At 44.1% G+C, this 27,241-nt stretch overlaps 1 protein-coding gene across 4 annotated transcripts in view; it reads left to right on the top strand.

The window, feature by feature from the left end:
* LOC118385149 (gamma-aminobutyric acid receptor subunit alpha-3-like) overlaps positions 1 to 27,241 on the top strand; it is a 138,928-nt gene that overhangs the window by 96,600 nt on the left and 15,087 nt on the right. For all 4 annotated transcript variants that reach the window (XM_052521053.1, XM_052521054.1, XM_052521051.1 and 1 more), the window contains 4 exons: positions 14,779 to 14,861; positions 17,647 to 17,790; positions 19,898 to 20,050; positions 25,902 to 26,107. In XM_052521053.1, the coding sequence (XP_052377013.1) occupies positions 14,779 to 14,861; positions 17,647 to 17,790; positions 19,898 to 20,050; positions 25,902 to 26,107 (586 nt within the window). The remainder of the gene's footprint in view (positions 1 to 14,778; positions 14,862 to 17,646; positions 17,791 to 19,897; positions 20,051 to 25,901; positions 26,108 to 27,241) is intronic.

Genomic DNA, 27,241 nt, shown 5'->3' with positions numbered 1-27,241 from the left:
CTTTTCAACCTCAGCCATATTGTGGATTCAGAGCTGTCTATCTAATAGATCTCAGAGAGGGTTTTCTTTTAATGGAAGCTTCTCAAATGTCAAACATGTAAAGTGTGGTGTACCGCATGGCAGCTCTAAATGCCCTCTACTCTTTTAAAAAAAATTTTTTTTACCAATGACTTGCCACTGGCATTTAACAAAGCATGTGTGTCCATGTATGCTGATGGTTCAACCATATACACATCAGCAACCACAGCTAAAATGTTTGCACCTGGGGCCTGTGAAAAGACCCCTGGTGGCACGTCTGGTGGTGTAGGTGTGTGTGTCAGTGCTGTATGTATTTGGAATTTCCAACACATGAATATTTCTTATAAAACAAGTGATGCAGTCAGTCTTTCCTCAACTCTTAACCCTCTGATTAAAATGAAGAGCAATATGTGTGGCTCTGTTCTTGGCTAGCTGGAGCTTAACTAGGTCTTTCTATGCACTTGACGGGACAAAAATCTCAGTAAAATACAATAAGAGTCTGCAGGACTTGCATTGTGGAGTGTGGTGTCAAAAAAGCAGAGCATCTCTTTATTACGGACAGATCTCTACCCATCTTTACAACCATTGAATCTATATGTTTTGACTATGACAGTTTACAATCTAAGGTAACACCAAGTAATTGTGTCTCCTTAACTTCAAACAGCCTCACGATTCTTTACCAGATTCAGCTCAGGTCTAGAATTTAGGGAATGATTTGTACCAAATACAATGCTCTTAGTTTTAGAGATTTTCAGGACCAGTTTATTACTGGCCACCCACTCCAAAACACTGCAACTCTTTGTTAAGGGTTTGAGTGACTTCATTAGTTTTACCAAATGAAATATTAAAGCCACACGATACAGGCTTTTAATCCACACTAAAGAGTAGAACAATATTGACAAATTATACATAGCCAAACTATTCAACATGGACGAGCATCCAACCTGGAGGAAAGTTTATTATTCTACAGTAGGCCTACAACTGTCAATCAGCTGATGGCCCAAATCAGCTCATCAACTCAGCCAGGGAAACACAGTAGCCTATTATGGGTTTTCACACCTTTCATTACGTGACAATGGATAGGCTAACGGATAGCCTACATAATTTAATGGAATATAATCAAATTATAAGGGGGTTATTGCACCAATCGATGGCACTAGAATATCGGCAGATTAAACCGTGCACATCTGATCTCAATTGCAACCATTATTGGTCACCTCCTTACCACTCCCTAAAAAATTATGTCGGTGTTACCTTGGTCCTGCTTGCAACCAAAGTCTTTCAAGATACAGTATGTTGGCCCTCTAGGTTGGTGAGGTAATCAGAACAATTTAGGTCGTTTTTGAACAGACTAAAAGCGATTTATAGATTTGACAAGCATTTCCGTACAATATAAATAAAGTGTTTCATTGTTTACCATGGCAAATCTACTGTGGCAATTCACCCGACACTTTGTATGAATGGAAACTAATGTTGATGTTACCTGCTCTTATTATTCTATTCTCCAAAAGTGTCTGGCATGGTCATTTCTTATCAAGATCGGGGGTACAATATTTGAAATGTCTATATAAATCAAGTCAATTGAACCCACATGGCTTCATTTCAGATACATTTTTGTACATTTGAATGTTTCAGTAATAGGACCTAGGCCTAGCGTTTGAGCGAGCAAGTCAATTATTTTGATAGCAAGCCCTGGTCCCAATGACTCAACTGTCTCTGCATGGAGAGAACGAGAACTGCTCTTTTTCAGGGACTCACGGGGCTCATTTGAATTTGCTGATGCAGCAGGAAAATTCTTAGTGACAAAAGAGTGATCAAGTTAAGATCTAACATCTGTATGTCACCTTTTGTCCCTCTATTGCAGTGTATTGTAGCTGTTTGGTGGTGGCATTTTGAGAGCAGAGTGAGGGGGTGGGGTTAAATAATAGATCCAGGACTGGATGTTTTTTTGCTGTTTTATCGCTGTCTCTTCACAAAGTGCCTTGCCCTTCACAGTTCTACCAGTTGTGTCTTAAAGACAGGCTGCAGTTGTCTCCAACAGCATTTTATGGAGAGTGCATTATGTTTTCATGAATTAAAGAGTACTGTGTGCACAAACTGCCTGTGGTAAATGTGACTGATACAAAAGATAGATTACACTTCCATAGCACCCAGCGCTGCGAGGTCAGCTGTCTCAAAGGCAGCCTCTAAGCTATGACAGAAAACTAAGCGATGCCTTCCTCTCTTTACATAAGACCCTGGTGAAATGAGAAATACTGTAATGTAAACAGTTATTCCTTTCCATCTGGGGTCGTTGCCAAACTTCAGTCCTTTAGAGTGGCTGGTTGATATACTCTCAGATCTTCCGTCATGATGACATAGTGTGGTAATTTGTCATTCATTAAACTAGTATAGCAGGTCAAGCGTAGCCTGAGTGCCAGTCTGTTTCTGTTTGTGCCAAGTCCTGGCACTCAGGATAGGTCAGGTCAGAGCCATATATAGAGAGAGTTCAGCCAACTCTGACACACAACGCCATGTTGGTGTCCTTTTACTTTTTTATGATGCACATATGACACATTGTTGACACATTGTTGAACCATTGTTGAACCATTGTTGAACCATTGTTGAACCATTGTTGACACATTGCTAATAGTTGCCAATATTACTGCAGCTTGAAGATTGTCATATTGTCATCGGTGTAGTGAATGTCCCAAACATTTCTGAATCCTACTATGGTTTCTACTTGTACAGTATTTTGTATTTCCATAGTAGCATTTCATGAAACACATTTATTGTCCTGTCACAAACAGCACCAGAGCCCAGCAGATGGAAAGGTCCCAGTAATATGTTGCAGATTCAATCATTAAGTCACAACAGGATTTCTTCTAGAACTCAACAGGCGGATTCTGCAGCAGTAAGCATTTCTGCACTACAGGCAGAAGCAGGCATCATCATGCCGAGAGAGGAGGGAGGGGGGGTCAACATTCCAAGACACAAGAAGAACAAGAGAGACACGGACTGTGGTTTTGTTTGGTGAAACGGACATCGTGGTGCGGTCTAATCAAAGGCTGGCCAAAGTCACAGTGCTTATTATGAGGCTGGCTGCAGCCCTCATTCCTGCCACACAGCCAGGCCGTCACTGACCGGATTCAGCCCTGATTTGCTCAACAAGGAAAGTTATTGGCTGGAGGCAGTCAGCACTGCCTTTATACACAGTCTGTCTATATGCTGTCTGTTGGGGATGGGATGGTGCACTGCAGATTGCTCTGTAAACTACAGTAAATATGGGAGCTCTGGCCCTCCCACTATCCAGCAGTGGAGAGGAGAGCAGCCTGCATTCAGTTTTGTTGAAACTGTGTCTCCATTTAGGCCATCTCTCGCTCATCCATTATCCTCTTCTTCCTCCAGTACTCTGTGTCTCTCTGCATCTCTCCATTATCCTCTTCTTCCGCCAGTACTCTCTGTGTCTCTGCATCTCTCCATTATCCTCTTCTTCCTCCAGTACTCTGTGTCTCTCTGCATCTCTCCATTATCCTCTTCTTCCTCTAGTACTCTCTGTCATTCTGCATCTCTCCATTATCCTCTTCTTCCGCCAGTACTCTCTGTGTCATTCTGCATCTCTCCATTATCCTCTTCTTCCTCCAGTACTCTGTCATTCTGCATCTCTCCATTATCCTCTTCTTCCTCCAGTACTCTCTGTGTCTCTGCATCTCTTCCTCACCCTCTTCTTCCGCCAGTACTCTCTGTGTCTCTGCATCTCTCCATTATCCTCTTCTTCCTCCAGTACTCTGTCTCTCTGCATTTCTCCATTACCCTCTTCTTCCGCCAGTACTCTCTGTGTCTCTGCATCTCTCCATTATCCTCTTCTTCCTCCAGTACTCTGTCATTCTGCATCTCTCCATTATCCTCTTCTTCCTCCAGTACTCTCTGTCATTCTGCATCTCTCCATTATCATCTTCTTCCTCCAGTACTCTCTGTCATTCTGCATCTCTCCATTATCCTCTTCTTCCGCCAGTACTCTCTGTGTCATTCTGCATCTCTCCATTATCCTCTTCTTCCTCCAGTACTCTGTCATTCTGCATCTCTCCATTATCCTCTTCTTCCTCCAGTACTCTCTGTGTCTCTGCATCTCTTCCTCACCCTCTTCTTCCGCCAGTACTCTCTGTGTCTCTGCATCTCTCCATTATCCTCTTCTTCCTCCAGTACTCTGTCTCTCTGCATTTCTCCATTACCCTCTTCTTCCGCCAGTACTCTCTGTGTCTCTGCATCTCTCCATTATCCTCTTCTTCCTCCAGTACTCTGTCATTCTGCATCTCTCCATTACCCTCTTCTTCCTCCAGTACTCTCTGTCTCTGCATCTCTCCCTCACCCTCTCTGATTGCCCCAGACACATCATTGTTCCAATTTGTAATCATGTAGTGAAGCAATGTCTGTGTGCATAACTACAATTAAGGTACATCCATCTATTTAGATCATCAGTCCAGTGCCCTTGTCATTTTTGCCAAGGATAATGTCCATTTTAATGATGATGATGTTGATGATGGTTTTGATAGGGATGAAATACGTGTCAGTTCATTCTTGTCATTTATCACTACCTTGCATACTTTATTTTGTTTGTTCAAACCTACAAAAAATGATACACAAGACGCTAACGATGCAGCAGCAGCCTGTCGACGTTGTCACGTTTCTGCGGATGTGCACATGTAATGTATGTGCTTGAGGGAGCTCCATCCATTATGGGGGATGGGCTGGGCTGACAGCATGGGAAACACAGGCAGCATTGTGAATAGCGCTCCAAACGTACAGCGCACATGCTGCAGCCAGGTATCACACACATCTGTTCCATGTTGACTGGATGGAGGATGCTCCCTCTGGGGGACTGACACTTCATTTAGGCTCTTTTTCTTAGGAGTTTCTAGACATGGGCAGCTTGAGTTCAGTGGATTTCATTCTAAATGAAAAAGTACAGTCACTCACTCAGTCATATTTTTTCCTTCAAGTATTACACGGCCATGGTCAATATATTCAGATTTAAAACATTAAAGGATAGAATCCTCTGAGAGTATAATGCAATTTTATTTTATTTTTGCTTTTAATTGTAGCTCAATATTTTACTGGGGGGGGAAAATGTATGATGAAGATATTATACAGTACATTATAGAGCACTATCAGCCGTTAATGGAAACATTACATGAGATTCGTACAGCCCTTCTCTATGTTACTTGGCAAGGTATAAAAGTTGTTTTCCCCTCCCTCCCTCTCCAGGTTCTTTTAAGTTTCCCTTGACCTCCTGGTGACATTCCCATCCATCTCGGGCAGCCAGCCGCAGCAGTTTGTTAGCCTGGGATTAGCCCCGTGGTGGAGCCCCATTCAGCATGACTTTTACTCCCTGTCCCTGGCTGTCCCTGTCTCTGTCCTCTTCACAGCCCTTCAGCCCTCCCCTGGCCTCGCCCCAGCACTCGATATGGGGGCGGCAGGGGTTAGGATTTAATTGCATGTTCAGCGCCATAACAGGCACTCTCTTTGGGTGCCTATTGGCAAAGCCCTGTCACAGAGCCAATAGTGATGTCACCACCTTGTGAGGGGAATGAGAGTCACTGACCAGGCAGAGGTGGGGGGAGATGGGATGGGGGAGTTAAAACAACCATGGGGGCAGATGAGGTGTTAGATAGTTTAAGGGCAGGCATGGATTTCTAGTCATTTAGCTCGCTGACGTAATACACGGAGGGAGATGGCTATTAATGTCGGCCTGTGAGTAATTGTTGCACATGGAGGTCTTAAGGTTACCTCTACAGTGCTGCCTTGGAATGTCAGATGGAATTGGAGGGCGTGTGCTCTTTGTTGCCTCTCTCAGTGCGTGCCAGCTCCACTCTCTGCAGTTGTCCCTGTTGATTTAGCCAGCTGCAAATGACACCTCACCAGGGTCAGCAGTATGAAGTGGCAGCCAGGCACTGAGATCTATAGTGAGGGGAGGGGGTTTGGAACAGGCTGAGGTGCCTTTTATCACTCCAGCCCTCTTTCTGCAAACCTCGTCTCCATCTCTACTGCGTAGAAGGGTTCAGTAAGGGTGAGTCATTAAAAGTTAAAAGTACAAAGATACAGAAATGTGCATGTTCACAAAGGTAGGGAATAAAGTGGTGATTAATCATAGAATGGGGCCTACAGCATGGGGCCTACAACATAGCATGGGGCCTACAACATAGCATGGGGCCTACAGCATGGCATGGGGCCTACAGCATTGGGCCTACAGCATGGGGCCTACAGCATAGCATGGGGCCTACAGCATGGCATGGGGCCTACAGCATGGCATGGGGCCTACAGCATGGGGCCTACAGCATGGGGCCTACAGCATGGGGCCTACAGCATAGCATGGGGCCTACAGCATGGGGCCTAAAGCATGGGGCCTACAGCATGGGGCCTACAGCATGGGGCCTACAGCATGGGGCCTAAAGCATGGGGCCTAGAGCATAGGGCCTACAGCATGGGCCTACATCATGGGGCCTACAGCATGGGGCCTACAGCATGTGGCCTACAGCATGGGGCCTACAGCATGGAGCCTACAGCATGGGGCCTACAGCATGGGGCCTACAGCATGGGGCCTAAAGCATGGGGCCTACAGCATGGGGCCTAAAGCATGGGGCCTACAGCATGGGGCCTACAGCATGGGGCCTAAAGCATGGGGCCTACAGCATGGGGCCTAAGCATGGGGCCTACAGCATTAGGGCCTACAGCATGGGGCCTACAGCATGGGGCCTACAGCATGGGGCCTAAAGCATAGCATGGGTCCTACAGCATGGGGCCTACAGCATTTAGCAGTTAACCTACTGTTCCTAGGCCATCATTAAAAATAAGAATTTGTTCTTAACGGACTTGGGGATCCTAAAGCATGGGGCCTTTACTGTAGCATTTTAGGGCCTACATTCTGCTGGGGAACATAAAACATGGGGCCAACATCATTAGCATGGGGCCTAAAGCATGGGGCATGCTTAAACTAATGGGGCCTTCAATACTTTCTGCTCCTATACTGATGAGCAAATCATATGAGATGAGGAGCCTAAAGAAAACAAAATGGGGCTAGCTAAACAAACAATGTTGGAATTGAAGTGCAAACACTGCTGATAATTGGGGTTTTCTCTCTGGAACATCATCATTGATAGTGATGTGCATTAGGGCATCCTTGTGAAATCATGGGGCCAATCAGCAGTGACAGACAGCACTAAGCATGGGGACCTCCTAGTAAGGATATCTGGTGTACTCTTGTCCCAGGGGTCAAGTGTTTAATAGACATTTAACCTGCCTTTTAGGCCATCATTAAAAATAAGGCTAATTTGTTCTTTTAACACTTCCAATAAAATAAAGACATTTAAAAATACAACATTGAATTCAGCATTGGAATTTAGGGCCGTCCAAATAAAAACTTTATTTTCTGTCTGACAATTTATTTTCTGCATGTTATTGGAACATCTTTGTGCTGGGTAAATACCTGGTTGTTTGTTTTACAAGATCATTGAATTACTGATGTCAAGCATCTCTGGGTCCATAAAACAGACCCTGGCATTTTCATGCTTAAACTAATGAAATCTTCAGGGGTGTTGTCTGCTCCTATACTGATGTTTGTACACTGAAACACTAACTGTTTGAGAACCTGAGAGAGACGTTTATTGAACATGTGATCAGACAATGGCAGCCAAAGAGCCAGCTAGAGCCTGTTAAATAGACAGCAACAAAGACTGGCTTGGCTAGGTGCATTACAAACAATGTGTAACCTTGACACAGATGGAAATAAAGTCAAACTCAGTCAGGGATCTGTCTCTACATGTTTTCCTCCTCTGGAACATCGTCATTGATAGGATGTTGGTAGGGGCTTGAGACCATGCAGGGAGAGGAGTGCTGGGCATAAATGGGATGACAAGGGTTGGTTCCCAATCATACAGTGACAGACAGCACTAAGTCAGCTGACCTCCTAGTAAGGATCATCTGGATGTACTCTTGTCCCAGGGGAGTCAAGTGTTTAGATAGAACAAAATAATAGTTGGAGGTTTACAAGTATAAACTTGGGACTTTTTAACTGGGGAGTTACAGTATATCCTGTAAGAGGCAGGCGGGATGTTTTCTCTGCTCTTAATGTCATCTTGTTACCTCACATGATTTTTGCAGACATACCTGCTGAGAATACAACATTGTAATTCAGCATTGGGTTTTCCAAGCTCTACATCAAATCAAAACGTTAATTTTCTGTCACATAGACATGGTCTTGCAGTTTTAGTTTTCATTGGCATTTTATTGGTTAGGAGACTTTGGTGCTGGGTAAAGGCTGTACACAACCGGTGGGTAGTTTGTTTTCACACAGATTCAGGTTGAATTACTGATGTCAAGCATCTCTGGGTCCATAAAACAGATTCTCAGTGGCATTTTCAGTGGTGAAAATAATACTAAACACTGCTGCCATCCTCCTCCTAGGGGTGTTGTCTAATTGGAGCCGAGGGGTCCATTTTAATGATGTTTGTACACTGAAACACTAACTGTTTGTGAACCTGCACGAGGGCACGTTTATTGAGACATGTGACGAGACAATGGCAGCCAAAGAGCCAGCTAGAGCCTGTTAAATAGACAGCAACAGTGACGGGAGACTTTGGCTTGGCTGTCAGGTGCATTACAGATTTGCTGCGTGAATGTGTAACCTTGACACAGATGGAAATAAAGTCAAACTCAGTCAGGGATCTGTCTCTACTCTGTTTCAGCCTGCGTTCTGATTGACACACCTACGGGCGTTTAGCTCCTGAGACCATGCAGTTGGGCATCTCCGAGGGCCCAGTGCTTGGCAGGCGAGGTCTGTCTCCTCACCACGCGCTCACCACTGGTGTCCCCAGGGCTCTGTTCTGGCCTCCTCTTATTCTCGCTATGCACCAAGGATGGCTCTGGGATGGGGAGGGTTGGTTCCCTAGTTGCTATGCAGCCACTCATTAATCTTCTCAGCTGTGACTGACCATATTGGGGCATTTGCACGCAGACATAATCAGTTAGCTGCTCACCACCTCATAATTAGGGTGGTGTGTCTTCCTCCCGGGAAGAACTGCCCGAGTCCATGATTTTAGAAGAACAAAATAATAGTTGGAGGTTTACAAGTATAAACTTGGGACTTTTAACTGGGGAGTTACAGTATATCCTGTAAGATGCTCTGCAACATCCGCAAATGTTTTCCTCACTGCTCTTAATGTCATCTTTGTTACCTCACAGGGTGATTTTTGCATTAACACAACATCCAGAACGCCGCAGCCTGCTGGTGTTCAACCTTCCCAATTCTCTCCGATACTTGGCTTCCAAAGCTTAGACTTAATTCCTTCCAAGCTCTACTCAAATCAAATCAAATTTTATTGGTCACATAGACATGGTCTACTGCAGTTCAATCACCAGAATAATGTGACTCTCATTCGGGGAGCCATTTTGGGTGACCTTTCACTCTGGTCAGGAGACCAGAGGGCTCCCGAGTGGCGCAGCGGTCTAAGGCACTGCATCTCAGTGCTAGAGCTGTCACTACAGACCCTGGTTTGATTCCAGGCTGTATCACAACCGGCCGCGATTGGGAGACCCATAGGGCGGCGCACAATTGGCCCAGCGTCGTTGGGGTTTGGTCAGGGTAGGCCGTCATCGTAAAATAAGGATTTGTTCTTAAATGACTTGTCGAGTTACATAACGGGTCAATAAAAAACAGACGGGAGGTCATGGCACAGAGAGCAGAGCATTTTTGTTTTGAATGGAGCCCCATAGTAAAGGACAGTCATGTTGCTGAGGTGGACAACACATACAGCCTTATCCAACGTTTCTAAGCAACCAGCCCCCCGACATACATCAACACAATGCGTAGAACCACTCTGAGAAGACTGGATTGTGTGTTTGCAGTCAAGGATTGTGTGTTACCACCATAATTACCACTGTAGTTAGTTACTACCATTTTTACAGCTACCTCTCATTTCAATATGCATATTCCACTATAGGATTTAGCCCAATGTAGTGGTAAATGAGTAGTACTGTGCGTTTCACAGCGTTTCCGCAAGTCATTGTGGATAACGGTAATTACGGAGATCTTCTCTCGAGCTAATTGCCGTGCGTTGTTATAACTGCGAGAGCCGGGCATCAGAACCTAAGGAATAGCACTGTGGGAAAAAACCTTGGTTGGATAGTTATATGGATAGTAATATTGTAATCCTTGATGAGGGCTTAAAAGCCAAGGGCAGAGCTGTACAAATGTAATGGCTTTCCTGATCTTATGACCTATGAGCTCACCACTCGCATAGTCAGACAAAAGCAGAAAGGACTCTGGAAAGGTGCAGGATATCTGGGATAAGGGTTGCAAAGCTACCGCTAATTTACCCAATGTTACCCGAATATTCAGTAATTTTGGTAATTAACAGCTAATCTATGGCGCAGGATATGGTAACTTTGGTAACTTATACTTCAATATCTTAATTTTAAAAAATTAATATATAGTATTCATTTTTTAATATTTGTCCATATTGTCAATGAGTTTCTAGTGGATAGACCATATGGTTCAATAGAAAATTGCCTAATTAAAAAGTATCTAATCAATAATAGAATTATTTTCCATTAACTCTGCAACTCTTCCAACTATTGACTTTTTCGAAACTGCCACCAGTTGGTGCCAAAACATTTACAACAAAGACATATTGACATACAGTAGTCAAATAAATACAAGTGTGTGAAACATGCTGAAATCCTCATATTAAACACCAATGGTACCCACAAAGATGATTGTTTATATTTAGGTTCATGTTTTGCAGTTTTGTCATCATTTGTTGATGTTATTCACATTTTTAAATCCTCTTATTTGATTTGTTTATGTATTTTACATGTGATAAAGCCACGGAGGGCTAGAGATCATTTACAGACACCTGTGATAATCTGAAGTACCCATAATTACCCATTAGAAGGTTTCCAGTAATATACTTTCACTTTGCAACCCTATCTATGAAATGTTATGTTGACCTTGTGGAAAGGTAAATTCTCCATTCTGTTGCATTTGACTGATTGAATGTCTGCTTAGCAGATGCAGGGGTCACTAGCCTTCCATAAAATGTACAGCTCTGTTGTAGTCTATCTCTCTCTTGTCACCACCACGCCCCCCACCCCCTCCTCCTCTCCCAGGGGTGTTTCCCTTCGGAGGAGGTGGAGTAGGTGGGGTACGGTGTCATCATTACAGTAGCGTATGGTCTCACCAGGGATTTCTGTCTTGGAGAGGGAGACTCATTGATCATGATCCAGAGTCCCCAGCTATGATGATAAGTATGATGATGAACGATCTGCCCTGGACCTGACAGTAGATTTTTCACTCATCACACCGAGGAGGGGGTATACGTGGCTGGCTCTAGCCTTTTGGTGGCCCTAAGCAACAACAAAAAATTTTGTGGCCCCCCCAATTGATGGTGGATAGAAACATTTGTTTTAAAGTAAATTTCCTGCAATTTTACAACAAATGTCATGGAATTCTACTTACGGTATTTTGCCATCGGGCAGAGAGACATTTTTGCAATTTTAAAGCAAGTTTTCTGCAGTTCTACACATTTAGATTTGAGGCAAAGAGAATATTTTGCAATTTTATAACACATTTCCAGCAATTCTACTAATTTTGACATGTGGCAGAGTGAAATTGTTGCAGTTTTAATGCTAATTTCCTGCAATTCTACTCATTTTGCTATGAGGTGGCAATTTTTCTTTCCGTTTTAAAGCTAATTTCCTGCAATTCTACACATTTTGCCATGACTTATGCCATGTTAATGATAACTGAATGATAATGACTAACAAAGTCAATTGGGGCACCCTGGAGGTTTAGATAACTGGCAAGACTAAACTTACCAATCTAAAAATTGTTAGCTGGCACGAGTAAATGAGTGACTATCAGTGAATGACAAAATGAGAAAAACTGCTGATGCACAACCAAATTTCTAACTTACATCTTGTGTATTCTACTATTCTAACTCCAACAGTAAGCTGAAACCCAACTGAGTATCTTTTTTTGTTCGTCGCTTATGCCTGGAGCCGGCCCTGGGTGTGTGTCTCAGCACCAGACAAAGGTCCAGTGTCAGCGTGTGACGTGACCATTTGTTCTCTGTGAAGTGTATATGTCAAGTTGAAAGCTTATTACAACAAAGAGAGTAGAAGTGATAGATTGAAAGGCAGACTCTGAAAGTCCTCCAGAAGCTGTGAATCACCCAAACAGACCTCTAGCTAGTAATGCAATAGAGTTCCATCAACACAGACTCATCTTCTCCACTGGCCAGATTGATAAGTAATGGGAGAAGTTTTCAGGAGCTGGTGAGGTATGGAGTAGAACTTCAAAATAAAGGGGGGTGGGGGTGGGTGGAGTGGAACACACACCTCCCTCTAAGGCCCCCTGGAGCTCCGACAGAGACAAGGTGCTACAGGCTCTGGCGATGGCACTGTGATCGATGCAGCTGTTATTCGAGAGGCAGCAACGGGAGAAGGAGGGGCTGGCCCCATGAGGCCATTTTTGCTGTGGCTTCCCGGCCGACAGGCACACATACACTCATGCACACACAGGAAGGCCATTAATTGTCAGCAGCAAAGTGTTCTTCTTCCTCCAAGTATAGTTCATTTTCAAGGCCAAGAACATCATAACCATTATGGTTGAAGGTTACCCAGGGGGTAAGATGCTTTATCTCATTAAACACTTATGAGTGGTGGTACAGTGTAGACTTTATGACGTCTTGATGGCAGGAGCAGGGGACATTGCTCAAAATCACAGCAGTGTTCTACTAGACTCAAGTGTAGGGAAGTATTTACCAGAATGGAGTTTATTAGGTCACAGGGTTAATTGAATGATTGACCTGCTGCATTTTAATGAAAGTGAGAGGACACAAAATAGAATCGATGGGTTTTGTTAACAATGGTGGGGAATGCATTGGAGCCTGAAAATTTTTGTTTTTCTCAGGGTTACTATTCCCCCAAATGCATTGTTGTATATTATATTCCAAAAACAAATTACAGTACTAAAGAATAATCTCTCAATTCCATATACATTTTCTGTACATAATGCCTATACCTATGTCATTGCTCAGGAAGAAGCATTTTCTGTTTCTTATGCTGGTTCCAGTAGGTGTTGATAAGGTTCCATGGGGCCCATAGATCTGATTCCACTGCCGTCTAAAGCAGGCCCCCGTCAAATAAACTATGGACACAGAAAGTGCCATTGCCATTCTGAAGTATCCTGTCCACTGACATTGTCTACCATGGTAAAAGTGAGTTAGTAGGGAGAGTGGTATAGTACTGGTGCCATCATCATGTAATGTGATGTGTGTTGTGAGATGTGATCTCCCAAGCAGATGCCAGTCTCCTCCCATCACTCCTGCCTGATTTGCAGAGCTCCCTCCCTCAGGAGTGGAGTAGGTGTGTCGAGGGTCAGCGGGTCAATATCTAATCAACTAGATAAGGTCTCCAGAGCAGTCTGGCTGGCTGGCCCAGAGGTCTCCAGAGCAGTCTGTCTGGCTGCTCCACAGGTCTCCAGAGCAGTCTGTCTGGCTGCTCCACAGGTCTCAAGAGCAGTCTGGCTGGCTGGCCCAGAGGTCTCCAGAGCAGTCTGTCTGGCTGCTCCACAGGTCTCCAGAGCAGTCTGTCTGGCTGCTCCACAGGTCTCCAGAGCAGTCTGGCTGGCTGGCCCCGAGGTCTCCAGATCAGTCTGTTTGGCTGCTCCACAGGTCTCCAGAGCAGTCTGGCTGGCTGGCCCCGAGGTCTCCAGAGCAGTCTGTCTGGCTGCTCCACAGGTCTCCAGAGCAGTCTGGCTGGCTGGTCCACAGGTCTCCAGAGCAGTCTGTCTGGCTGCTCCACAGGTCTCCAGAGCTGAGTAGTCTGGCTGGCTGGCCCCGAGGTCTCCAGAGCAGTCTGTCTGGCTGTCTGGCTGCTCCACAGGTCTCCAGAGCAGTCTGTCTGGCTGTTCCACAGGTCTCCAGAGCAGTCTGTCTGGCTGCTCCACAGGTCTCCAGAGCAGTCTGTCTGGCTGCTCCACAGGTCTCCAGAGCAGTCTGTCTGGCTGCTCCACAGGTCTCCAGAGCGGAGTAGTCTGGCTGGCTGACTAGCTGGGTGACGGGTCCTACTGGTGGATGGAGGGAGTTGGAGCTTTGAGCTCCGCTAATGGGAAAACAGACAAATCACTGGCAACCCAGACACCGCAGCAGCCCTCAGCAGACACATTGATGTCCAGACGCACTACAGTACGTGACTGCACATGCTGACTGTTCCCCTCTCACATCGCCTCTCATCCCCCTTCCCTCCCCTCCCCTCCCCTCCATTCTCTTTTCAACAAAACCCAAATGTCAGGTCAGTCTCAGGACAGTAGAGTATCTCTTGCGCACCACAATATTCCCCTGCCATCAGGGGCAGGACAACCTTGGGTGGCCGTAAGGAGACATGGTGTATACTTACTGTATTCAGATACAGAGGAAAATGACTAAGGCCCTGTCATTCATGTTTCTATTGCAGCTCTAGGTGACGGGATGAAAGTCTAATTGTGCAGAATGGTGTGCAGTAAAAGTTATTGAAGTAGGCGTCCAGTGTCGAGCCACTGCTTTGCCCTTTAGAAAGATACTGAACAGGATCTGGCAAATGAAAAGGATGTCTCAACATATGAAGTGTTAACATACAGTATGTGTTGCTACCATGTGACAGGTGTCATGGAGGGTTTAAGAATAGTTTATATATTCCAGCCAGTCCACTGACATGTCCTTGTTGTTTTTCTCCCTCTCTGACCAGGCTGACCATCCACGCTGAGTGTCCCATGCACTTGGAGGATTTCCCCATGGATACACACGCCTGCCCTCTGAAGTTTGGGAGCTGTAAGTCTCTCTAGATATACATCTGATTCTGGTCCATAGAGCTGACATCACAGAAATAGAGGTCATAGATCAAAATCAAATCCAATTTGATTTGTCACATGCGCCGAATACAATGAAATGCTTTTACTTACAAGCCCTTAAAAAGCCCTGTAAAAAGTAAAACATTTCATCAAAAGTAACTCAATAAAATAACAACACAGAGGCTATATACAGACGTATACATGTTAAACAATGGTCTGTTGTTCTCCACCATATCAATCAAAGGTTTAAATCCATTTCATCTGGCCGCAGCCTTGGACCGTGTGAATTGCATGTGGAGTGTAATAGACATCCATTAGTTCTGTCTCCATCCCTGCCGCTTATGGGTCCTTTTGTAGAGCAGAACTTTTTGTGGAAGGCACTACACAATGCACAGATCCCCTCGTGCACTCAACGTCGTCGAGATTTGTCGAGTTTCCTTGTAGGCGGGCTATTCTGCGGGGAAAACTATGTCAAACTCATTTAGCCCTGGAGGACGCGTTTGGTCTTTAACGAGGTCCGGAGGGCCGCACTGAATTTTGCCGGGGCGGCAGTGTAGCCTAGTGGTTAGAGCGTTGGACTAGTAACCGGAAGGTTGCAAGTTCATACCCCTGAGCTGACAAGGTACAAATCTGTCGTTCTGCCTCTGAACAGGCAGTTAACCCACTGTTCCTAGGCTGTCATTGAAAATAAGAATTTGTTTTTAACTGACTTGCCTAGTTTAATATAAAATGTCTTCTATCCATCGTTTTTAAAATTTCCGATGCTCCCTGACTGTCTAGCTTTCATTTAGCAAATGATTATCGAGCTGGACACAGTCAAGAAACTGTTTGAATGTAGAGCCATTACCTACGGGCCGTATGTTTGACAACCCGGCTCTAAGTCGTACGTTTCACAGCGTATAGAACAGGGAGAGGTTATTTTATAAGTTATTGTTCCTAGAAATAAGAACTCTGTCAATGACATATTAAAGGTCAGAGTGACTCGGAGCTGGCCATGGCGTTGTGAATAAAACATCAGGCGGCCAATAAAACAAAAGGAGCCCTTTCAGGGCCGTTGTTTCCTTCGGGGAGCAGGGCTCTGATTGGCAGACTGTCACAATGCCCCCTTCGGCACGGCTCCTCTTCTGATCTGTATTTATATCAACGGAAATGCGCTGCAAAGCCCAGGAACAATCGTCTCCTTAACGCAACAGCACGCGGTTGGCAAGTAATTAGCGGCTTTTGTTGAGGCCTGACGTGCTACAGGCAATCTGCTGCAGCACTGTGCGCCGCTCGCCCCAATCACCGCTATTTTACATGACATTTATTTTCATTGGAAATGGCACAGCAATCACAAACATAATGTAGAGAGGCCTTTTATTCTCCCTCCCTGCGAGCTCTGAACCTCTCAGGGTTTCACATTCTGAATATAAGCTAAAGAGAGCCAGGGTTTGTTTTGTCCCTCTAGATATAAAATCATTTGGCTGTAGATTTATGATGCTATGTTGTTCATAAAGGGGATCTCCGAGCCAGACAGGTTGCTGTAACAGAACAAGGCAGATGTACCTAAAAGTACAACATTTAGATGCAGTTTTACTCATTCAAATATTCTATAGTTATTTTTATCATGGGATCAGTAATATGCCTGCCCCAATCATGTTTTTTTGTTCTGGATTTTAGTGAGCAGCAATATTATTTATGCGTGCTGCATTATCCTTACAACTGGTTATGGAGACTTGTATCCTCGACTTTATGCAGACATGAAATTCAGCATGTACGTTCTGCGCCGATTCAGAGACAATGGACATCCAGAGAGAATTGACATCCTCACTCTCCTACTTTCAGAGCATAAGTGTAGTGAATGATTTCAAAGCCTTGGATAGTGGGCCCAATCTGTACTGTGCAATGAAAGTGTTTGACATAGTTGACCTTCTCTGCTGAGCAGAGCTGAGAGTCTGACCACACCGAGTAGATGGAGACATAGAACACACACGGTGACAGAATAATACCCTTCATTACCAATTACAATTGTTGTAGATGAAGAAGCATTCAAGTAGATGCATGAACTATTTTTATTAATGATCTCCCACGAGTATAAAACAATCATTTCTCTGTGGCTATCAACATTTAATTAGCAAACCTCAGGCAGATGTGTGAATGATGATGTTATTGGTGCTCAGCTGGGTGTTTTCACCATCCTCCATCTGCTCTTCTACTGCAATGTGTGTGTGTGTGTGTGTGTGTGTGTGTGTGTGTGTGTGTGTGTGTGTGTGTGTGTGTGTGTGTGTGTGTGTGTGTGTGTGTGTGTGTGTGTGTGTGTGTGTGTGTGTGTGTGTGTGTGTGTGTGTGTGTGTGTGTGTGTGTGTGTGTGTGTGTGTGTGTGTGACTGTGTCTTTAAATGCTTTTTAAGCTCCTTTCCCTAAGATTGACCTTGTGGATTTTAAGCCCCACTTTTGACATCATTCCTTGTGCTGATGTACCTTCAGTTCAAGATGCCAAATGTATAAACTAATCAAAACACATGGCTTTTATTAAACTCTCATTAAAATATACTTCATTGATATGCATTTATTCAGATCGATGCCCCCCCCCCTTCTTATTACCATTGATTTGCCATCATCAGAATCAGCCAATTGTAGCACTGCTGCATTATTTACTCTACATGGAAACTGACATGTACTACTCTCATTTTTTGTCACTTCCTCTACCGGTGTGTCTGTCTATCCATTCTCTCTCTCTCTCTCTCTCTCTCTCTCTCTCTCTCTCTCTCTCTCTCTCTCTCTCAGATGCGTATACAAACAATGAGGTTGTCTATCTCTGGACCAAAGGAGATGAGGGCTCTGTAGTCGTAGCAGATGATGGGTCAAGGCTAAACCAGTATGACCTACTGGGCCACGTTATTGGGAAAGAATCTATGATTTCCAGCACAGGTAGCCCATACAACATGCCTGCCACTTTCAAATGAACATGCAGTTCCAGCACAGGTTCTATCATACCATATGATCAAGTCATTAACACTGAGATAACATCAGAACAAAGTTGTTCACTAATGGAACATCTTCTTTAAGTTTCTCACGATAACCTCTCTTTTCAGCTCCTGGCTTGCAAGACCATTTGGATTAAATCATTTAATTTCTCTCGCATATACTTACAGATTCTATTTGTGTCTTTTTGTAAAAGTTATTTATCTGAGCTGTTCTGCAAGCGGCTGCCTCATCGATTTGTCTCTGCTAGTATTATTGGGGTCAGTGTGGTCTCACCACTGAAAGGAACACTTGCTGAGTTTGGGGAAAGGAGGTAATCACTGATCACTGAATGCAGGGACTTTCTTATAGGCTGGTGGAGAAATACTGACAAACTCTCCTGTTATCCAACACTACATCTGTGAACAAAATGTAATATGTGTAAATGCAGGGTAGATGAAGAAGAAGATTCATCTTTGTGGCCTCTCCCATTTACATGCTATTTGATGGAAGAACACACAGGCACTCTGATTTCAGATTGAAACACACATTGATCTGCCCAGTTTCAGCAAGTATTTTTTTAAATGGTAGCCAAGAGTAAAACTATTCAACTTGTTCAGTAGTAAGATAATTATTCAGCAGTAGTAGAAAGATAAGGAGCCTTGGAGCAGAAGGGAGAACTGCACTTTTCCTCTGATTGAGCTCTGGTCTGAAAGCCATTTGAATTGGCACTGAATTATAGGACACTCTGTCAGCCAGCACTGTTGATCAGCCATTCATTTGATCTTCAATTCTGATTGCTATAGCTGCTGCGAAATCCCTTTATCTACAACACCCACAATACTGAGTTTTTGTTCTCTCGCTTTCCTCTTGGGAGTGTGTCAACCTGTTTTTGCCAGGCAGAGACAGCTATTCAAATTAGGGAAGCTTTTTAAGTGTCTTGCTCTCAAAGAGACAGGTCTCTGTGAGATAAAGATGGTGTCTAACCTCTATTTATTCACTGTGATGCACTAGGGCACTTTGTCTCACTTCTCTCATTGTCTCAGTCTGGTTGCATGGTTGCAGTAATAGAGGCAGGCATGGTGAGGCAGATAGGGACTGAGGAGGGTTGCCCTATAGAGTAAGGGACACCTGAGGTGTGGTAGAATCGTCCTTTGTGTATATTCACTGTAACACCACATGGACTCCTCATACTGACTCACATCACTGACTCACATCACTGGCCTCAACAACTCAACGTGAGATATATCTCAATGAATCTTGTACCACAGAGCGTTCTCAGTATCTGCTGTACGTACTGGACATACAGGCTTGAGGGTAGGGAATATCTGTCATCTAAGCACTGTTTAATTTTCCTGTCTTCCCATGTCAACAAACATAGTGGTATATGTGTCAAATAAGAGTGCGTCTGTCATCCAGGAAATAGATTCTCAGCACATTGGCGGCTGTGGATCATGTGCTGCAGGATATGTTTTTAAAACACAGTTAATCATACTGTATCACATATTTATTTTCCTGAACCCACACAGTGAGGTGTGCTGTTCTCAGCCTCTCACACATACCAGCACTTGTTTGTCAGCGTATTACTGATGCCACTGCAGCCAGCTCTCCTCTCCCCCTAACCCTAACCCTAACCCTAACCCTAACCCTAACCCTAACCCCTAACCCTAACCCTTAACCCCTAACCCTAACCCCTAACCCTAACCCCTAACCCTAACCCTAACCCTAACCCCTAACCCTAACCCTAACCCTAACCCTAACCCTTCCGGTCAATAGATCTAATCCAGACCAACAGTGGAGAAAAAAAACAATCTCTCCCTTTCACAACCAGACACTGTGATAAACAGATATTCTGCTTCCCACAGGATCCCAGTGCTGTGCTAGCATACATGTGGCTGTATTAACACGATTCCAATGCTGTGCTAGCATGCATGCATGCATGTTGTATTAACTTTCATAAATGTAGTTTTGAATATTTCAGCAGAGTCCTTGTGTTTGTCTGGACTGACCATGGGCTGTATTAATAATTCATGTCCTCTGCATCTCTCTCGTTCTCTGTCTCCCCCCTCCTCAGGAGAATATGTAGTGATGACAACGTATTTCCATTTGAAAAGGAAAATTGGCTATTTTGTGATTCAAACCTACCTTCCGTGCATCATGACTGTCATCCTGTCTCAGGTCTCCTTCTGGCTAAACAGAGAGTCGGTTCCCGCCCGCACTGTATTCGGTGAGTGTCTTCCCTCATCTCCTTAACCCCGAAATGCACTTAATGAGTGATTGAACCATTCCGACAATTTGGAGTGTGGCAAACAATGGAGCTGTTGTTTAAATTATGAAGCTACATCAAAAAACAAGTGTGCAGCAGTGGCAGCTTACGCATTTGTGGAGCAGCTTTTGTTCACATCATCAGATGCATTCAGTAAATTGGTGTGCCAGGGGAGGGTAGAAAAAGTTCATCTTTCCGAAAGTTGCGGTTCACACAGTGAAGTGTAAAAAACAGCTTGGTGCCCATGTTGGCTTCGCTGGGCCCTGGACAGTGATGAATTTGGCTTTTAAACTGTGCTTGGATCACAGCATTGACCTGTAATTAACTTGGCCACCATAAAACCACCTAATTAATTACTGATTAACGCAAGCAAACTTGGAAAGGAATTAAGTAGGAGAAAGTGAGGCCGTTCATCCCCGGGGACAGAGTGATTAAAGTTTTGCAGTGGCAGGGTATTGAACGTGCTTTGCAGAAAGTTGAAGCCGGCCAAGTTTTAAGAGATTATTGCTTATTGATCTCTTGCTAACTTTGGCAAGGTGTCTGGCTTTGTCAACACTTTTTTGGGGGGGCAGACGTATCAGATGCAAGGCACAGCTGATCCTGTCAGCATAGCTATGGAGACTTAGAAAGGGTGAGATCCTGCTTCCTCTGTGATGGGTCAGAATGAAAGATGAGCTCTGACAATTTGAGTTGGGTAGACTAGAAAGCAACGGCAGCCCATTCAGGCTTAGGGGAAATGATAGTAACAGACAAGTTGTGCTCAGTCCTCCAAAAGCAATGTCAAGGTAAATACTGAAAACAGTCAAACCTCAAGTTGGAGAAAGCATTTCCTAATCTAGGACTAAAACTTTCATTTAAACGACAGCTGAAGGCCAAGAAACTTCAAGAAAGGGACGTATTGTATGGTCTCCTGACACATATAGCATTATTGTAGGCTGGCAGTAAAACACATTGCTTTCAAATTACTCAGAAGATCTGGTATAGATATTTAGTCTGATAGTGTTGTTACAGTTCACAGTCACTAACACCTAGAAATGTGTCTGTGTTCAAATCATAGAGCTTGGACATTTGACCATTTCACCACAGGTGATGTGGTGCATGACACGAGCACTTCATACAGAGACTAACAGTTCTGGAAACATGACTTGGGGAAATCGGAGTAAATGAAAAACATTGATCTCACTACCTAGTGCCTCTCATGTAAAGAAGTCAACCAGCATATGTTTATTTTAACCAGTTTACCCCACACTATTCCCCCTCCTCTCTCCTCGGTCATGGACAGCCACGGCTTCGCCTCTCAGCCTGCCATGAGGAGAGTGTCATGGCAACCTAAAGTGCCTCCCCCAGCAGAGAGAGCAAACCTCTGTTTGGCGGTTAATTAGTGTTTCAGAACAGAGCAGGGCAGGGCAGGGCAGGGCATGCTGCAGAGCACAGTGGAGAAATGCACTTGCTAGCCACCTTGATTTGTTTGGATTTGCTTTGCACATAAGGTGCAAAAAAAATAAAAGGGTAATTCACATTCTTACAGCCATGCAGAAATTATTTGGTATTTTTCTCTGGCACAATCCCCTTGGCCACATACATTTTCTCCATGATCTATGTCCCCTCTTCCTGTCACGAAGGAGGGGACCTCATCCCACCTCTATGACTATCTCCCTTGTAAAATAAGGCCTTTCATTGCCAAGAAAAGTCACAGTAAGAAGCTGTTGTTCGTGAAAGGGTTGACAGAATGTATTTCCTCATGTGTTCTAATGGAGGTTCAGTTGAAACAAGACCAAGGCCATTGGGAACCGTTCAGCAAACACTGCAGTATGTGACTTCTGCTGCGATGTTAAGCTTATGCACTGAAGAAGTGTTTGTTGGGTACACAGAATGAACAAACTCTCACTTGTAATGGAGGTGCACGAAGGCACAAGATTGTTTAAGAGACGGGTGTGGAATTGCCGAAAATGAGAATGGCCTCAGGGAAGAGGACTGATGAAGCTTCCAGGTAAACAGGTGTCCTTGTAGGAGAGATGTTTGTTCTGCAGCATAGTTAAGCTGCAGACCTACAGGTCCTGGTAGGAGAGATGTTTGTTCTGCAGCATAGTTAAGCTGCAGACCTACAGGTCCTGGTAGGAGAGATGTTTGTTCTGCAGCATAGTTAAGCTGCAGACCTACAGGTCCTGGTAGGAGAGATGTTTGTTCTGCAGCATAGTTAAGCTGCAGACCTACAGGTCCTGGTAGGAGAGATGTTTGTTCTGCAGCATAGTTAAGCTGCAGACCTACAGGTCCTGGTAGGAGAGATGTTTGTTTTGCAGCATAGTTAAGCTGCAGGCCTACAGGTCCTGGTAGGAGAGATGTTTGTTCTGCAGCATAGTTAAGCTGCAGACCTACAGGTCCTGGTAGGAGAGATGTTTGTTCTGCAGCATAGTTAAGCTGCAGGCCTACAGGTCCTGGTTGGTCAGGAGCTGGAAGGTCGTTTCAGATTCAGACTACCCTCCCTGACTGGACAGTCACTTCAACTGCTATTCACAACCAGCCCCTGACTGGACAGTCACTTCAACTGCTATTCACAACCAGCCCCTGACTGGACAGTCACTTCAACTGCTATTCACAACCAGCCCCTGCCAACCTCCTGCTCTCTGAGCCATCCACAGGGCTGTAAAACTGTCTAAATATTTTAGGATAAACTGCTCACTTGTCTCGTATAAAGAGCATGAAAGTTGATATTTCATTAATCATTTGTTCCCTGGCGGGTTGCCAGGTTGGAGTATCAGGCTGGCTTGACCTGATATTTTGTGTGGATAATCCCTATATCATTTTCTCATTCACCAAGTGTAATTTGTGATTTATTGTTTGAGCAGTCGTATTACACTGTGGACACAATACAATACAATCTCCATTGACATTCTGCCTAATTTGATATTGATATTTTTTAATTGCCTGATATTCTTTAATATGGGGAGATTGCAACTCCTCTGTTGTTAACATTTGTCAATATTTTCAACAACTTCAGAACTGATAAAATACTAACATTAAATTATGCTACAGCTTTGAAGATTACACAATAAAGTATATGCAACCTGACGAACATAATAATGTATATATAGTTATACACTATATTACAAAGGTATGTGGACACCCATTCAAATGATTGGATTTGGCTATTTCAGCCACACCCGTTGCTGACAAGCATTGGCTGGAGTGGTGTAAAGCTCGCTGTCATTGGAGAAGTGGAAATGCGCTCTCTGGAGTGATGAATTACACTTCACCATCTAGCAGTCTGACGGACGAATTCCATGATTTTGGAATGAGATGTTTGACGAGTAGGTATCCACATACTTTTGGTCATGTAGTGTATATTCTGCATAAATCAACAGTAAGACCACAAGCCCCACAGGTTCACATTGAGTACCTCTTCAGCTGCACAAACCCCACAGTTTCACATTGAGTACCTCTTCAGCTGCACAAGCCCCACAGGTTCACATTGAGTACCTCTTCAGCTGCACAAGCCCCACAGGTTCACATTGAGTACCTCTTCAGCTGCACAAGCCCCACAGGTTCACATTGAGTACCTCTTCAGCTGCACAAGCCCACAGGTTCACATTGAGTACCTCTTCAGCTGCACAAGCCCCACAGTTTCACATTGAGTACCTCTTCAGCTGCACAAGCCCCACACAGGTTCTTCATTGAGTACCTCTTCAGCTGCACAAGCCCCACAGGTTCACATTGAGTACCTCTTCAGCTGCACAAGCCACATTGAGTACCTCTTCAGCTGCAGCTCCACAGGTTCACATTGAGTACCTCTTCAGCTGCACAAGCCCCACAGGTTCACATTGAGCTGACCCACAGGTTCACATTGAGTTTACCTCTTCAGCTGCACAAACCCCACAGGTTCACATTGAGTACCTCTTCAGCTGGTTCACAAGCCCCACAGGTTCACATTGAGTACCTCTTCAGCTGCACAAGCCCCACAGGTTCACATTGAGTTTACAAGCCCCACAGGTTCACATTGAGTACCTCTTCAGCTGCACAAGCCCCACAGGTTCACATTGAGTACCTTTCTTTCACATTGAGTACCTCTTCAGCTGCACAAGCCCCACAGGTTCACATTGAGTACCTCTTCAGCTGCACAAGCCCCACAGGTTCACATTGAGTACCTCTTCAGCTGCACAAGCCCCACAGGTTCACATTGAGTACCTCTTCAGCTGCACAAGCCCCACAGTTTCACATTGAGTACCTCTTCAGCTGCACAAGCTCCACAGGTTCACATTGAGTACCTCTTCAGCTGCACAAGTCCATTTTTGAAGCCTATATTTATTTTATTTTAACAGATGAGGCAGGTGGGAACAGGCGAAGTGGAATGATTGCTTATATCTGCTTTGATGGACACCCATTCTCTGCTCTCCTATCATTTCATTCTTTAAATTCGCTGAGACGTAGAACACAATGGCCGGCGCATGGGCACAATAAGTCATGCACATTTCACACAGCAATTGATTTATCCTCTCAAATCTCTTTCTGCGTTGTGATTCAAATCAACATTGGGCCTTACACCTAATAAGAGTATTGCACATCCACATTTGGAATGCCTATTTGCTATGTCTTCTAGCTACTGGTCTAGATGGCCAAATCTGTTTTTGTTTCAACATTTTGATTGCCTGTGTAATGACATCCATACTGGCAGTGGAATTTTCCTCAAAACGCTTAAGTGTCAAACAATGCCAGGAAAGTTAAATGAAACCTCATGTGGATATGATGGCTGTGTCACACTGTCAAACATGATGGAGGTAGTCAATGCAGACTCCATCACAATGGATGTAGTCAATGGAGGAGGTATTTCCAATCACTTCATGCCTAGAGCCCCCAGGTAGGCCTCTACCCCATCTACAATCATGGACATTGTGTAGTAGTTGGCATCCCATTCAAGCTGCAGGTCACAGCGAGTGACCCTCACATTTCCATGAGGTGATCAGCCAGCAGGGTTTTCATATCAAGTGCAGCACCACTCTGTCAGGCTGCTGTGACTGTTCTAAAGCAGCCCCTTCTCTCTCCCATCCACCCATGGCTCCTCGTCCCCCTATGAAGTGGTTGTTCCACGTTTCTCCAGACAGATGGCAGGGGACTGCCTAGCCGCCTGCGCTGTATCAATACAGGGATTACAGTGTATCGTCAGACAAGCTCAGTGGAGCTCTTCTATGGGGCGCCTCCAATCTGCGGTTCTGTGAAACTCATGGAGACAGTATAGTAGAGGGCTGGCGCTGGCGCCAGGGTTGGAGAGCTTAGATTGGAGCTGCGTCTTTATCACTAATTCTCCTAACTGAATCATTTGTTTATATCACAATTGGGGTTTTATGTCCTCACCTTGGCCATATGTACTGAATGTTCAAGGATGGCACTTTGTTCTTTACATGAATCACAGTTACAGATGTAGTATCTTAATTTGATCACCCTGTTGCAGGACAACTTTCCTACAATTTGGGGAAATGTAAAACGTGCAGTGTATTTGAGGTTTAAAAGGCTTCTAAAGTTTACATTTCCACTTTATAATTGCAGACATGATTTTCCCTTACAAAAAAATGTATCAACCGCTACAAAAATGTTTATTAATTATAATCCGCATAATTCACATTTCCTGATGCTGCAGGATTGTTTTCCTGCTGTAGGAGACTGGCTCAAGTTAAGATCCTAGACCTGTATGTGTACTGTATTTCAACCCAGTTGGGTCTGTGTGTAATGTACACATGTGTGTGTTTGTGTGTGTTTGTCAATTCATACACTCTCTAATACACCCTATCATTCCCTTTGCCTCTCTTCTTTTTGTCCCCAGGTGTCACCACAGTTCTAACCATGACAACCCTGAGTATCAGTGCCAGGAACTCCCTGCCTAAGGTGGCTTATGCCACAGCTATGGACTGGTTCATGGCGGTATGCTATGCCTTTGTCTTCTCTGCCCTGATAGAGTTTGCCACAGTCAACTACTTTACCAAACGCAGTTGGGCGTGGGATGGCAAGAAAGAGGCCCAGGAGATGAGGGTGAGTACTGTAGCTACCGGGCCTGGCTCCATTACGTTGAAACAGTACACCTACAATATATGGGGCGGCAGGGTAGCCTAGTGGTTAGAGCGTTGGAATAGTAACCGGAAGGTTGCAAGTTCAAAACCCCCGAGCTGACAAGGTACAAATCTGTCGTTCTGTCCCTGAACAGGCAGTTAACCCACTGTTCCTAGGCCGTCATTGAAAATAAGAATTTGTTCTTAACTGACTTGCCTAGTTAAATATAAAATGTTAAAATAAAAATAAAAAATGGAGGTAGTTTCAATACTTCAAACACATAGAAACAGTACATCTACAATATATGGAGGTAGTTTCAATTCTTCAAACACATAGAAACAGTACATCTACAATATATGGAGGTAGTTTCAATTCTTCAAACACATAGAAACAGTACATCTACAATATATGGAGGTAGTTTCAATACTTCAAACACATAGAAACAATCAATTACAATATATGGAGGTAGTTTCAATACTTCAAACACATAGAAACAATCAATTACAATATATGGAGGTAGTTTCAATACTTCAAACACATAGAAACAGTACATCTACAATATATGGAGGTAGTTTCAATACTTCAAACACATAGAAACAATCAATTACAATATATGGAGGTAGTTTCAATACTTCAAACACATAGAAACAATCAATTACAATATATGGAGGTAGTTTCAATACTTCAAACACATAGAAACAATCAATTACAATATATGGAGGTAGTTTCAATACTTCAAACACATAGAAACAATCAATTACAATATATGGAGGTAGTTTCAATACTTCAAACACATAGAAACAATACATCTACAATATATGGAGGTAGTTTCAATACTTCAAACACATAGAAACAATAAATTACAATATATGGAGGTAGTTTTCATTACCTAAAATGTTTAAACAGTATAATGTGGATCCTCACAGATCCCCTAAAAGCCTTGTTCCCTCTTTGTGTGCTTTGCTGGTGTTGTGGAGAAGTACAGATATCACAGATTTCTCCATATTCATCTGCTAGATGGTGTGTCTGAAATGAGGCTGTCTCCTCCTCAGCTCTCTCTCTCTCCCTCTCTCTAGAGTCAAGTGGCTTTTTGCTTATTCTAGATGATTTGCTCTC

Source organism: Oncorhynchus keta, chromosome 6 (assembly GCF_023373465.1).
Source record: "Oncorhynchus keta strain PuntledgeMale-10-30-2019 chromosome 6, Oket_V2, whole genome shotgun sequence".
Lineage (NCBI taxonomy): Eukaryota > Metazoa > Chordata > Actinopteri > Salmoniformes > Salmonidae > Oncorhynchus > Oncorhynchus keta.
The sequence above is the reverse complement of the archived record's forward strand: the minus strand, read 5'-3'. Positions and strand labels throughout refer to the sequence as shown.